This window comes from Malurus melanocephalus, unplaced genomic scaffold (assembly GCF_030028575.1).
Source record: "Malurus melanocephalus ecotype Western Australia unplaced genomic scaffold, MMel_1.1 scaffold_78, whole genome shotgun sequence".
In the NCBI taxonomy this organism is placed as follows: domain Eukaryota; kingdom Metazoa; phylum Chordata; class Aves; order Passeriformes; family Maluridae; genus Malurus; species Malurus melanocephalus.
The window spans coordinates 64,480-79,447 of record NW_026623310.1 but is presented as its reverse complement, the minus strand read 5'-3'; the positions used below and the strand labels follow the sequence as shown (position 1 = coordinate 79,447).

Sequence of the window (14,968 nt, the reverse complement as noted above, 5' to 3'; positions counted from 1 at the left end):
TTTCTGAATCTCAGGACAGAAGCTGATGCTGGTGTCAACTGCAGGAATTTGAAAACCTGTCTGGAAGTTGCATTAAGCAGGTGAAAATCTTTTTGGTATTTTGGAGATTAGTAGGTGAATTCACCCAGTTAAAAGACAGGTGACCTACTCTAAAAGGGATGAGATGACAGCTTTATCTTTAGCAGGCAATGGGGCACAATAAAAGGATAAGGGAGATGTGGGAAGAGATTCATTCTAAGTAAATAACAATTCCTATCAGCTTAGCTGGAATTCAGCATGTGGGAGAGCAGGACTGCTGCTGTCATTATTGCCCTTGGATTCTTTTGTGAGGTGAAGTAAACAACTCTAAATTTCAGCCTGGCTTCCACAGAAGCTTGTGTGGGTGTCCCAGTAGTTTTTGGTAAACAGGTTACAGCAGGAACCACCGGAAAATGAGATTTCTTTTTTTCCAAATAAAMAAGTTTAACTTAATGAAGACTAAAAATTACTATGTGTTGTGGGGTTACCCCAGGAGTCTCATTATCTCTAATTGGATGTTTTATTTCCTGAAGTAGTCAGCATTAACTTTTAGCTTTGTGAGGGAAAAATCTCATATTTAATTGCTCCCAAATTTTCCTCTATTCGTGGGAACACTTGGCAGGATTGTGAACATCTTTAGTGGCCAAGCTGTCAAACAAGCTTTTCCTTTTCAAATTACATTCTTTTATTTATCCCCCTCACTATCCAGGGACAATTTTGTTTCTCTTTCCCACGGAACACTTCCTACTTCATAGACACAACTGATCTCCACAACCCTCCAGCACACTGAATGCAAAGACTGTGTTCCACCTGGGTGACTTCCTATCTTGAGGGCCCTGTGCCCAAATTTACACCAGCAGAAATCAGTGTAACTCAAGTTTAATACAGCTCAAAGCAGAGCTAATTCTGTRCTGAAACAGTCTGGAATGGCATACCAAACGCTGGTTTTGGCTGTATGTACTAGTGTTTCACACTCCTTCCCCCCAAAAAATAAGTTTTGGTTCATAGTATTATCTATTTTTATCTCATCTTTAACCTATTTCAAAATTACACCAGCTAAGCAAAGCAACCTTTTTCTTTTCCTTTCTTAACTCATTGGTCTAAAATCACTATCTAAGGTAAGTGAGCRGGTGTCTTGGGTTGATGTTGTGCCAATCTTGTATTCCTATATTGCATCGGCTTGTAATACCCAAAAGGTGTCTGCGCCTTTAACTCCAACCCGGAAGAAGGAGCAAGGATGGCTGGGAAGGRGGCGCAGGCAGTTTAAAAGCTGATGCAGCTGCACAGTCGGGCTTTTGGAGCTCGGCTTTTGCTTTGGCAGCACAGCTCTGTGCGGCGCGGGAGTCCTTGCTCGCCTCGTGCAGTGGAGTTACATTGTTGCAGTTTTAGCTAGCTYGGGTCTGTTMGCTTSGGCAGCTTTCYCTGCCCAGTCGCAATTGGGCGACTGGTGGGGAGAAGCCGCGTGGCTCCCTCTTGTCCTGGATTCCGGAAGAAGCCAAGCCAGCAACAGAAACACACACCGAGTCCTGTGTTCCATCCACAGTGAAAAAAGGACTATAATCCAGGTTTTTGCCACTGTTACGGGAGCGGCCACGTGGGTTTTTCTTTTTGTTGGTGGGGAGCTGCCATCTTTTCTCCGTACCWCCACGTGGTGAGCGGGAGGGGGCAGCAGGCATACCTGGACTTTTAAATATCTAATGGTTACTTTTTATTTGTGTCCTGTGGGCACGGTGTTTCGTTAATAAACTACTTTTCTTTCTCTTCWTTTTTTTTTTGCCCAATCGTCTGTTTTCATATTGCTGGGAAAAAAAATTATCAAAGTTTTTCACTTCAGAGGAAACATTTACTCTGCAAAATTCTTCTCTGAAAACATTGTCTCAAACCGAGACAGCAGGAAAATACAGATTTCTTTCCAAATAGAAGTAAGAAATGGATGATTTATCAGACACATTTAAAAATATTAATGGTGTAAAAAATCTTGATAAATAAAGGATGATTATTCTCATCTTCACAGACCAAAGTACAGCTGTGAAATCCTTCCAAGCARTGCTCAAGATGTTTGATTTCTATTTTAGTTGATATTTGACAGATAGGATTTTATTTTTGCATTATCTAGGGGAAATGGAAATGAGTATTTGTTCTGTCCTTTATCCTTCTTGCTCTCCTTGCTTATCCTTCTGCTTTTTTATTTGTAGAGATTGCAATGCTTTATTGCACATGGCCTTGAGAGCCTTCAGGAGTTATRTATCTTCTGCAGTCAGTATTTTTCCTTATTATTTTATGGTGTGGTAAACCAAACAGATGCCAACTGAACACTTGATGTCTAGTGTTTCGACTGTATAAATAGGAACACAGCTGAAAAGCATTGTAGCCTGGAAAAGACAGATTTTAACCGAAACACAGATTTGCTTTGGGCTTCTTAGGCAAGTTTCTCTACAGCTCAGCTTCCAAATTCTAAAGTGATCCTCTAGTTTATGAAAAGTAAGGTAGGAATACCAGATGTTAAGAAATCACAATATTATGTTGGAAGAAAAGTCTTTGCACTAGAGGAATCCTAGGTGTAAATTGCACTGATTTATGAATAAGAGATGAGGAAGACGTCAATTTTCAGCACTAGGCCACAGTCCCATGAAATTAGCTGTACCTAAAACTGTGCTCTAAAGGCATGGTTCCTAATGATGAGGTTAGAGTTTGCTGTCTAACACAGAAGGAAATGAACACCCTCTCCCAAATCAAATATTGTTCAGTCTGGTTACTGAGTTGAAGTGACCACATGGCAAGCACTGAGGAGGAGCGAAGGGTGGGTGAAAATCTGCAGCTCGAACATGAGGAGTCAGCAACATCTCAGCTTCTCTGCACTGGTGAACTATTAGATCAGATCAGCTGCTCCTGGATCTGACTAGAAGAATCATTTTGCTCTGCAGATCATCACTTCAAGACCCATTTGGGAAGAGACAAGACTCAACTGAACAAGATACAATAAGCTTTTTTTTGCTTGTGCTAGCAGGTTCTTAACAATACACTCAGTATGCCATTGAATAGACAATCTGAAATGAAAGAGCTCTGAAACGTCTAATAAACTCACTGTGCTAAGTTATATTTATGGCAAACTAAAGTGTTCTCAGACTACTGAAAAAAATTGGGAACAATGCTTAGTTATTCAGGAAGGGCCTGATCTTTAAAGAAGTAGATCTGGCTCAAAACCAACACAACTATGAAAAAAGTTTACCCAGGGGAAAGAAGGTCAAAAGCACTGAAGAACTGAGGTAACAGAGGAACCAACACTGGGGGAACAGAGGCACTGTTGTTTTTATAGGCAAGTGTTTCAGAAGTCTATTCAGCAAATTATTCACTCAGTCTTAAAGCAATTAGCCCATGGGGCAAGTTTGGGGCACAAGCCCATTCCACCCAACCTTTCCCTTTGTCCTGAAGGAGATGACCCCTCTGACACGGTCTGAATGACTTTCTGTGTCTTGGCACAAGCAGGCATTCCCTGATATGTCTAGTCCCACCCTGTCTTCCCACAGAGGCATGAGCACAATTAAGTCTTTGCCTGTGCCACTGCACACCCCAGTCATGGCTGCATCCCCATGGMAAGGAGAAGAAAGGACTGGGCAGTAAGCATGTTGCCTGGAAGAGGGACAGAAGTTTGGGAAGTGGGGAGAGAAGGGTGGCTGCTCCAATGAAAGATTCGTGGTATTGGCCTGGTTGGGTGGGAGTGCTACTGCTGTCAAGAGGAGGRAACAAGCTCCCAGGCACAAGGAGAATGAAAGATCAGCCTACAGAATCTCCTATACTGATAGTCACACCTGTCAATTTTGGGTGTCCTATTCATGCTGCAAGCTTTTAGCTCTCATGAAACCACTATTATTGCCCTGAAATAAATCAGAAGTACTTCAGGTCTAAATAATTCAGATGTCAAAATGAGTATGAGGAAGAAAATGATTTAGCAGGACTGCTTTGTTTTTGAAGTTGCTATTTCTTTCTGTTTATGCACCCATACAGACACTAACAAATCAGTGAACTGGATGCACAACCAGACAGCATCACTGATTACATCTTYCCCTGAACAAAAGCAAGGAAATAAAAGAGGGGGGGAAAAAAGCAAGCAGAAGTTATTTAATAGGCAGAACTATTTGATGAGATTTTATCTGCTATGCAGTTTAAACAGAATTCCCAAACTATTTACAATCAGAATGTTGAGGGTTGTTGAGCGTTGCAAACAAATTTTAAATAACTCCTGTTGGCAGTTTTTTTCACAGAGTTGCCAAATCTCATTCTTTTATCACAGATCTCATAATGTTGAATTGCTTATTTAGATCACAATTCAAAGAAGTACTGACTAATGAGTTCCTTGTCTTTTTTTTTCTTTTTAAAATAAAAGTAAATTTCTCAGGAACATAATTTTTGCAGAAGGTAAAAGATAATCAGAGTAAATACCAGAGCAGTCAGGGGTCTTATTGTCCATCTAGGCCTTTCTCTAATCAGGGGAGAAGAGATCTGTTGTTTCCTGGCAGCTGCCTGATGACAGCAGAAGGACACGGGATCTGGGSAATGCTCCCTGTTGTTCAGTGGCAKTGCTTGCCCTGCTTAATAAACCCTGGCTCCAGATTAGCTCTCACTCTGTACTCCCTCATCTTCCCTCCCCCTAGCCTCACGGGGTCTTTCCACGTTACTGAAACTTCCATGAATATAAAAAAATTCCACCGGCTTCACTGTGACACCAGTCAGAAGGAGAGGCCTATTTACAGCACCAGCCTATCAGAGGACCCTTAAAAAAAAAAAAMCACAACAGAACAGTATTTTTTAGGTATAACTCAACAGCTGACAAGGTTGGGGGCAGGATTTGCACCTGTTACCGGCCCCAACCATTGTGTGTAGAGGTCCATTTGACACCAAGAGTGTCCGAGATTGACACCAAGCTGCCTTGAGCCTTCACAGACATACAGGTCTGCACAGGCAGTGTTAGGAGGTCAGTGTGACCTCTAGTCGTGTGGGATAGCCAGTCCAGGTAAGACCCTTGTCTTGGTCTAATTTAAAGCTCAGGTTTTTGCTCTGTTTTCAGTATCAGACACTTAACCTTTTTCGGCTGTCGGTAAAACACGAAATGTAAACATAACAGAGAGGTGTCAAGAGGATGGAGCCAGGCTCTTCTCAGTTGTGCTGAACAATAGAACAAGAGGCAACTGGCAGAAACTGATGCACAGRAAGCTCCACCTGAACATGAGGAAGAACTTTACTGTGTGGGTGACACGCAGTGGAACAGATTGCCTAGAGAGGTTCTGGAGTCTCCTTTCCTGGAGATATCAAGAACCCTCTGGATGCAATCCTATGTGGTGTGGGGCAACCATGTTTGAGCAGGGAGGTTGGACCAGGTGACCCTCTGTGGTCTCAACCTGACGCATTCAGTGATTCAGTGATTTCATCCTCCATCTGATCAAAGGCACCTGAGAGATTTTTGGACTCCAAGACTATCAAAAATTGAGTTAAATCCCCAAAGATGTAATTCAGTCACTCATACTTTACCTGCACCCTGTTTTCTGTGTGTTTAGTGCACATCAGARTCATCTGGAGGCTTTGTGGAGACCCGGGGACTGGAAATGCATTCCTGATTGCAGCCAGGTAGGGGTTGGCCTCTTCTCCCTGGCAACTAACAGCAGGACGAGAGGTCACTCTTAAGCTGCACCAGGGGAGGCTTAAGTTGGACTTCAGGGAGATTTTTTTCACAGAAAGGGTGCTAAAAACATTAGAATGGGTTGCCCAGGAAGGTGGAGGAGTCACTGTCCCTGGAGGTGCTTAAAGAAAGACTGGACGTAGCCCTTAGTGCCGTGGTCTAGTTGACACGGTGCTGTTCAGACTCGATGGCTTCAGACGTCTTTTCCTAACCCAGATGATCCTGTGATTCAAAGGGCAACAAGCACAGATCCCCGTGCAGCGGTCTGCCTGCAAGACAAGGCGCTCACAGAAGCCAATCTGGGCTCGCCGAGGCAGACGCTGACCTCCCTTACCTTCACACCCACCGCCCCTGGGCCAAGCCCCGCCAATTCCCCGCCGCCTACCCTTCCTCCCTTCCCCTGGCGTCTCCCGGGAGCCGGCGAGACAGGATCCGCCCCACCCGCGCCCCGCCCCGCCCTGCGCATGCGCGCGCAGCCGCGTGGCTGCGGCTCGGCACTCCGCCGCCAGGGGCGCTGCCGCGCGCCTGCTCGCGCCTTGCGGGGGCGGTTCCCGCTTGGGTCCGCACCCGGATGGCGATGGCGGCGGCGGCGRCRGCGACAGCGACAGCGACGGGCGGCGGAGGCGGGGAGCGGAGCAGCACCCGGGACCGGCTCCTGGCGGCGCTGGAGGATCTCGAGCTGTTGGCCAGGTACCGCGCTCGGCCCGCCGTGGGCCCCCAATAGCGGCGGGACACCGGAGGCGCGCTGAGGGCTCCCGGCGCGGTGCGGGCGCGGAACCTCCGGCGGGGACGGCTGAGGAGCGGGAGCCCCTGAGGTTGGGATGGGAGGGGGCCGGCCCGACTGGACCGCTGGCCCGGCCCGGCCCGGCTCCGGCACACCTTTTCTTGCTCCCCCGCCGTCCTCAGGCTGGCTCCTGTGGGAGAGGGGCTGGTGCTGCGCCGGGGCTCGGCCCTGAGCTTTGCTTCTCGGCGCTTTTCCCAGTGGGAAAGCATCAGCCGTGCTTTCCCTCCCATTTTCAGAAAGAAGGAGCGCTTCCTTATTCTCCCACTTGACTTTCTCACTTGGTTGACGCCTGCGTTTCCTGTGAAGGGCACACTCACACGCCCATTTTATGCATTTTATTAGTCTCTAAAAATTATGCTTAAGTCAGAAATACATAGATGGTGTTGCATGACATAAGCTGTGCAGGTTATTGCTTGTATTAATGGTACATTCACTCCAAGTATGCTGGAGAGCTCGTCTTTAGAGTGATATAAGTGCTCAGATACTTAGTCTATACTCTTAAGGCCAGACTGGCAGTCCCCATCCAAGTTGTCAACCATGTGTGGAGGCATAGCAGGCAGTGAAGTTCAGCTAGTTCCTAATGATTTTCCACACTTCAGGGAGAGCAGGAGCTTAGGAAAGCATTTTCAGAGGGAATAACCTGTGCTATCCATGTGGCTCGCTTACTCAATGATTACCAGGAGTAAGACAAGGTATTGGTGAGTTGTTCTTGTGTCTGTTTAAGTTTTATCCTTAATCACAGATTTTATGGTGATATAAGTGTTGCTGGAGAACAAGTGTTTATGGAAAAATGAAAAASAAACTTACTCTTTATCTAAATTACTATTGCTTTTAATGCTGGAACTAGTGTTCTATGATAATGATCCCATAGCAACCTTCAGCAGCATTTAGTGAATCTTCCTGTTGATCAGAAAAGTTGCAGCACCCTGGAGCTAGGMCTTTGTCAGTCACAATACTGGTTTGGTGGTAAGGGGCAAAAATTAAGCAATGTGTCTAATCTGTAGCCTTCCTATAGTTTTGCATCTACATCTGTGCATTATCTGTCTAAAATGGGGTAGAATTACAGCAGTCCAGGACAACAGCCTTCATGGTGGTATCTGATCTACTTAAAACTGATTCTATTTGCTACTCTTCAGTGTTTGTCAGTGCTTTAGTTGCTTTAGTGACAATGATAAGTTTCTTTATTCTCTAATTAAGTAAAATCATAGTAGTGTTCCGGAGTGACCAAGAAATGTACGCCAAGATTAGAGCTTTACTGKTTTTTTTTAAGACATTTTGAAAATTACCTGTTTTTATTGTAAGATTCTGGCCCCACTGCTGTATTACTCGCACATCCCATTGAGCTGCTCACACTGGACCAAGCAAAGAATCAGCACTTCCAAGGACAGTTTTCTCCAGACAGACAGTTACTCATACTCAGCCAAATAACTTTGCTGAATTTATAGAAAATGCCTTTTTGCATCATGGTACTCAGAGGTTCTTGCTGGCTTTTCAGAACAGTGGCAAGGTATCTGGATATCTGGAAGAATGATCAGGAGGTCTGTTTGAGAAGTACTTCTAGCCTAGSCCCAGAATGTTACTAGGGTTCTTTTATATTTTTGTGTGCTTGATGCACAGCTAATACACACTTATAGAAATATTTGTTGTTAAAGTTGTTTCATAACAGACTATGTAGGTATTTGAAAGTGTAGACTTAATTGCTGTAAACTACAATTATATTGGGAAAAAATGGAGAAGTAGAGAAGTAAAACAGTGAAGAACTTCTTGCAACAAACAAAGTAGTAAAGAGGGGTATGAGTGCACTTCATTAGGCAGTTTCTTCTCTCAGCTTCTGCTTAAGTCTTTTATGGTCTAACAGGAACTTAGCACATTTCTTGATTTGAATTATGCAAATGCTTCATAAGCTCAAATAACAAAAAAAAAAGTGCTTTCTAGGTTGAAAAATCCCTCCCCACACTGTACTGTAAWATACAAAGTACTAAGGTCCATGAATACTTTTGTAATTATACCAGTTCTCTGGTAATTTTGTGATTGCTTGATTGATAATGCCCTAGAAAATTGTGCGAACAGAGTTTTCCTTTCAGGGAACTAATTGAAATTTTGGCAATTTCAAGAAACCAAAAGCTTCCACAACCAGGAGAGGAGAGCCAGGTAAGCTGACTTTCTAAATTGTGTTTCTTTGGGTAAGCATAATGCTTTACTTCTGATTTTTCCGTTCTTTTATTTGTTCTTTCTCTCTACCTTTGTCCTTGCCTATTCTCAAGCTAAAGGTGATGATGGGGTTCTGCCCCTGCTGCAAAGGCATTCTTGGTTCTCCTGTTATTTATTTTTTGTGTGCTTCATAGGCAGTTTCTGCAAACAGGAAGAAATTTTGTTTCATTTTTCATAAAACAAAAATACTTCTATGGATGTCATTTTCTCTCCTTTGTAGTACGACTGAGGGTGTGTTGTTACTCTAACCAAATTAAAAGTTCTACAAACTCTTGTTCAATAGATTCTGGAACTGCTGATTCAGAGAGATGCGGAGTTTCAAGAGCTAATGAAGTTGGCGGTTGATCAGGGAAAAATACATCATGAAATGCAGCTTTTAGAAAAGGTAGTAGAAAAGAGGGATAATGATATTCAGCAGCTGCAGAAACAGCTAAAAGAAGCAGAGCACATACTGGTAAGTTCATAATGATGTGTTTGCTTTTAAGCATCTACTTGCAGAAAAGGTGGTTCTAGACAAAGAGGTGTTGTGTTAGTTTGAGAAGATTTAAATATCTAAAACTTCATAAGAGTTTAGTGGTTTGGGTTTTTTCTCAGTAGTCAAAACACTGTTGAGTTATCATGATATTAGTTTTTTTCAAATAATGCTAAGTTTCTTCTAAACCTACTTTATTTCTGTGTATTTTGAAAATGTTCACAGAATAGTTTCTCTTAAAATGCAATTAAATGAAATGGTTTATTCACAACGTTGGCTTTATGTAGATGTTTATAAATTAAAGATGGATTGAAGGTTTGGTTTACTTTGTGGATTTTTATTTTTTACAACTAGGCAACAGCTGTTTATCAAGCAAAGGAAAAACTGAAATCAATTGAAAAAGCACGAAAAGGTGAGTAGTAATGATTGTATGTACTACGTAAATGCAATTGTAAACAAAGCTGTTAGTGAGCTCAATTTGGGCCTTTTTAATTTTTTTAATTCTACTGTCACGGATTTCAGATGCTTTATGTATGTAAACAAATTTCTGTTTCATTATGAAACTGTAAACACTTCCTCAGAATAAAGGCAGGATTGAATTGGTTTTTTTGTGGCAAACATGAGTTGTCTTTTTGGACTGATAATAGTATATCTGATTATCTAAGTGCCTTATGAAATTGCCTCTGCAGGTTTGTTAAGGAAAGGAAGAAAATGTTTGTGTGTATATGCACTGAATTTGAAAGAGTGACTAGCTGGTGATGCTAGTTTGTAATTGTAGCATTTCCTGTCACTCTGTGGCACTTACCAAACCAAACAAACAGAAAATTTTATAATRAAGCAGGAACTGAAGTTTTAGGAATTGTGCTTGGCAAGTACATTTGTTTAAGAGATTGTGTTTTCCATGAGGTTAGAAAACCATTGACACTGAAGGTGCTTTGCACTCATGTCTGTAAAATCAGTTCACTGCAAAGCTCATCTTTGCTTAGTCTGAAACGCTTCTGAACAGTCATTGCATTTGAACCAGGCTCTTAATGTTTGGCAAAATCACCTACCTATATTTAAATATTGGTGACCAATATTCTGGAATAATTAAATATTGCAATCACTTGAGAATGCAGCAACCTTTTTTCCATTTTTCCAGGCGCCATTTCCTCTGAAGAAATAATTAAATATGCCCATAGGATCAGTGCTAGCAATGCTGTTTGTGCCCCTCTGACATGGGTACCAGGTAACTATTGTGTTTATGATAGTAGATTTCTTTTCATAGTAAATCATAGTTAGTATCTGGTCTTACAATGTTCTTATATGGTGAAAATCACTCTGGTTTATTAGAGTAACATAGTTTTCAGCTGTTATATCTAGTATTTCAACAAAAAYGGATATCCAAAGTCCTGTGGACTTCATATTTGTCTGCAAAAGGTTATGAAACTGCTTTCATTTAGAGACTGGCATCCTCTGCTATTCTTTGTTTGCCTTTTTCCCCTGAATGCCAACCCTTATAAGTCAAAGGCAAGTGTGTTAAAGGCTTTTCTATGTGCTTGGTTTTGTTCCCTCTTGTCCCTTTTAATATTCCCTTCAGAGAATGTTAGTAATCAGCAGAGTCAGAAGCAGAACTTTTATTACAACGTGTTTAGATTTTGGGTACTACCTTCTTTGTCCAAGATGAAAATGTGTTTGATCCAATTGCTGTCCTTGCTGTTTAGCTGTGATGTAGCAGGGAGAGCAAAGATACCTTTTAAACATGATGGGTTTGTTTGTTTGGTTTTTTTTTTTGTTTTAGTTGTTTTGGGTTGTTTATTTAATTTTTAAATGTGCTTTTTCTGCCCAGTTTGAGTGAACAGGGAAAGTCCAAGTGAAAGACAGACCTGGATTTTGATAAAACTGGTGTGATACTTGTTGCTGATCCAAGCAACCAGAGTATGGGGGTTTTTGGTCATTGAACTAGGTATTGAAGTTAAAGCTAATGTCTGCAAGACAAGTGTTAAATATTTCAAAGCATTCTTATTCTTCTTTTTTCTTAAAGGAGACCCACGTAGGCCATATCCTACAGATCTGGAAATGAGAAGTGGTCTCTTGGGTCAGATGAACAACCCATCCACCAATGGAGTTAATGGACATTTACCAGGGGATGCACTTGCAGCAGGCAGACTGCCAGGTAGGTAAAACTGAGATTTGTTTTGTTTCTCTTTATTCCTTCTACAGTCAGAGCAATTTCCCTTAGCTAAGGCAAATCAGAAGTAGAACAATGAAAATGATGGTTAATGTTGTTTCCTAGCAGTGAAGACCTACTAAATAAAGTTAATTAGAAATTGCATATTTTTTTCATTTCATGCTAAACTGCAGACTCTACAGCTAAGTCAATATAAACTCAGTTACCTTCATGTATTTTAAATAAATAAATTAAGTGATTTCCAATCATATTAGAAAGAAGCACTTTCAGAGCAACTTTTACTTAGTGGTGATGACAAGGCATGGAATTGTGAAGGCTATATTTGGAAGAAATGTGGTTTAGTGTCATCTCCTACCTTTTTTTGAATCTATGCTTACAAGTTTTAGATTGAAAAGACATGTCAAGAGACAACTGCTGAGATTGTACATTGAGTGTAGGAATCGAGCTTTAATCTCTTAATTGCTTAGTGAAATGGGCACTTCCATTGACTTTAGTGAGATGCATTTCTTCATGATAAAAATCAATTTAGCAATAAATTACAGTAATTGAATCAAGAGTTCTGTATCTGTGTGGTATTAATCTACCACGGTTAGACTAAATTATGGAAAAATTCTTAGTTTGGATTCATAGGAAATCAGTAACAGTTCKTACATGTCTGTTAAGCCACTATCAGGCATTATGAAAAGCTTTTTTTACAAAAAAAACCTGCTGAATTTGTTAAAAAACCCTGTTGAACTCCATTGGAGAAATAATAAATTTGGATTTTGTGTTTCCAATCCTCTGTCTAATCSTATTGTCATGTCTTATGAAGTGACTGGAAATTCTGCATAATCTCACTTTATAAACCTCTAGCCTCAGATAAAATGGGTCAATGAGCTGAATGGGAGTAGGACCCTGACATCAGTCCATATCAACCCGTCAGGGCATTGCTGTGGATTGGCCCATGTATCTTTTCTGTTCTTTTGAAATATGATCAGGGGATGTTAAGGCTGTGACTTCCTAATGCAGTTTGAGCATTTACTTATGTAAGTTYTAGTAGAGCCCATTCTGGCTGGCTCCTCTGCTTTAGAGGATGCAGACTTAATCCGTTTACTTTTGAGTGCTGACTCTGTAAGAACCGAAAAGAATTTTCAGGAATTTTAGGGATTTTCCTTGAGAAACTGGAAAATGTGGGATTTAAACTCCTCCAGTAAAGTTCTTAATTGAGTCTTCGGCTCCTCTGTTAGATTAAACCCTCACATAATTACACTGTCAAGAGGGAAACATTCATTTACAAAAAAGTCAAGGCTGCCCCAGCATTTTGTGTAGGGATGCTGAATCTGTTGATGCATGGAGGCATGTCCTGAGAATGCTAATTATGGAATCTAACTCTTTTGATCTAACCCCTGCAGGGATGTCCAGTTGCCAAGTCCTTAATGAATGTGCAAGCCAGCCACTGGGCTGCCTGGCAGCCTCCAAACTTTGAGGCCTGGTTTAATAGCAGACTGTTTTTAGCATTGAAGCATGGCCACATGATGTAAAACAGTGGCTTCCATTCTGAGCTTGATCAAATAAAGGCATTTCAGGCATATTTGGATAGAGCTTTTTTCTCTGAATTTTTATGGCCTACCTGAATTTTTTTTAATGTAATATTTTTATCTATTTTTGCATACTGACAGACAATGATAATTTTCATTACTTGCAGTGGTTGTGAATGCTTAGTCAGTTCAAAGTGTGCTTTGAAGGTGAAAAGCTCTGTAAGAGTTATCAAGAGCCACCTACATAAATGGGCCTCTCTGGCAGGGTAGACTTTTACAGTTACAGAATTGCTCTATCTTGGCATGAACATTTTCCAGTTGTTACTGGAGGGTTTAATCTGTCCAAAATTCAGCAAGGATTTTAAGATTTGTTTTTGATTTTAAAGTGAAGTTCTGGTTGAGCTGTCTTGTTGAACTTGTCAGTATACAGAATGGATAGTTTGATTGATTTTGCCCTTTTTTGCCAGATGTGCTTGCTCCTCAGTATCCTTGGCAGTCAAGTGATATGTCAATGAACATGCTACCTCCTAATCATAGTAATGACTTCATGCTGGAGCCTCCAGGACACAATAAAGAGAATGAAGATGATGTAGAAGTTATGTCAACAGACTCCTCGAGCAGCAGCAGTGACTCAGACTAGGTACAAGAGGGACAGTATCCTTAGTAGACCTTTCCTGTGGAGAAGGTGACAGCTGGCTCAGAAAGAGGGTGACTAAAAAACCATGGACTGTAGATTTTTTTCCCATTAGATGCTCAAGTAAAATGACTGGGAGCTGTCTGCTGGGGCAGAGATAACAGATTTTCAGTGATTGTGTGAATGTATGTTTGCAACAGATATGTATATATATATATATATATATATATATATGTATATGTATATGTATTTACAATACATTAGCTGACTAAAGTTCCTGGGAAAAAAGGCGTAAGGGGAATCTCCTTGTTTGTTTGTTAGTAACTTTACTCTTTTGGTGATAGCGCCTTTTCTATGCCACAGAAATGAAACATGAAGTTTGTAATTTTAGTATCTTTTTTTGTTACTGCCTAAATCCATGTTCTTGATCATCTCCGTATCAAGAACAAAAATACGGCAATAAAGTGTAATAAAAGAGTTTGTAATTATTGTAATATATAATGAATGATTTGTCATAAATAAAGTCAGCTTTGATCTAACTTTAGTTTTCCAAACTTGAATCTTAGATGAGTTGCCATGTAACTTCAATACTCAGCACATTTTATCCCTGCATGTGGTTGAATTCTGATTGAGTTTCAGAAGTCTGTATTCCATTTTCCCCTTTGTAAAACGCCCAGTCAGCATCAGAAGCAGCTGAGGAGGAGTCAGAAATGGAAAGCCTGTCCTTCCTCTTCAGGTGAGCCCTTCCAGGTACACACACAGGTCTGAGGCAACGAGTCCCCACCCATAAGCCTGCACTAGTACTTGGTTAAGCACCCYGGAAACCTGGAGGTGACATGCTTTGGGGCATGCTGCAGGTTCAGCTCCTTTCAGATCAAAGTGCTCATGGATTTTTTTTATTCTTGTCATCTACAATTTTTTCAGTTCTTTGAACCTGCTAATTTGTTTACTTCGGTAGTTGCATTTCCTGCATCAGGTTATGTCTTTCCAAAGGCACTTCCCTTGGCTTTCTTTATCTTGTTTTGCTTAAGGAGTCATTTTGAGAGCATAAAATTACAGAATTAATGTGAACTGTTGCTCCTGGCAGCTGCAGGTTTCTGTCCTGCAGCAAGACTTCCTGCAGCACAGATCACAATACTCTTCATTTTTCAAATTGTTAGATTTCCTTACAGGAAGTATCTGATGAATCAGGTAATTCCACCTTAAATCAAGTAATCTTTCAAACATTGCTGCCAGTAATGCTGCCACCTATGACCAACATAGGTGCAAATCCCATAAGGATGTAGAAAGGAAAAGGACCAATCCGGTTCAACCATGAAATAGGGGGCAGCGATTTTTTTTTTTTTTAGGAGAAATGGGGAATTTGGTTTTGTCTCAGCTGTTTCTTTTAGAAGTATTTTCAGAGTTATTAAACTGTCACCTTTTTCACACTCTAAAGTTATTCCTATGTGTCGCGTTCCAACCGTGGGAACTGCGAGGAGTTCTTTT

General features: G+C 41.2%; 1 protein-coding gene across 1 annotated transcript; it reads left to right on the top strand.

Moving 5' to 3' along the window:
- Positions 1-6,242: 6,242 nt before the first annotated feature.
- Positions 6,243-14,019, top strand: MED4 (mediator complex subunit 4). Its single transcript, XM_057367345.1, has 7 exons — positions 6,243-6,382; positions 8,561-8,627; positions 8,971-9,141; positions 9,514-9,571; positions 10,301-10,387; positions 11,183-11,314; positions 13,314-14,019. The coding sequence occupies exons 1-7, from the start codon at positions 6,264-6,266 to the stop codon at positions 13,484-13,486; spliced, it is 807 nt and encodes a 268-aa protein (XP_057223328.1). The 5' UTR covers positions 6,243-6,263; the 3' UTR covers positions 13,487-14,019.
- The last annotated feature ends 949 nt before the right edge of the window (positions 14,020-14,968 follow it).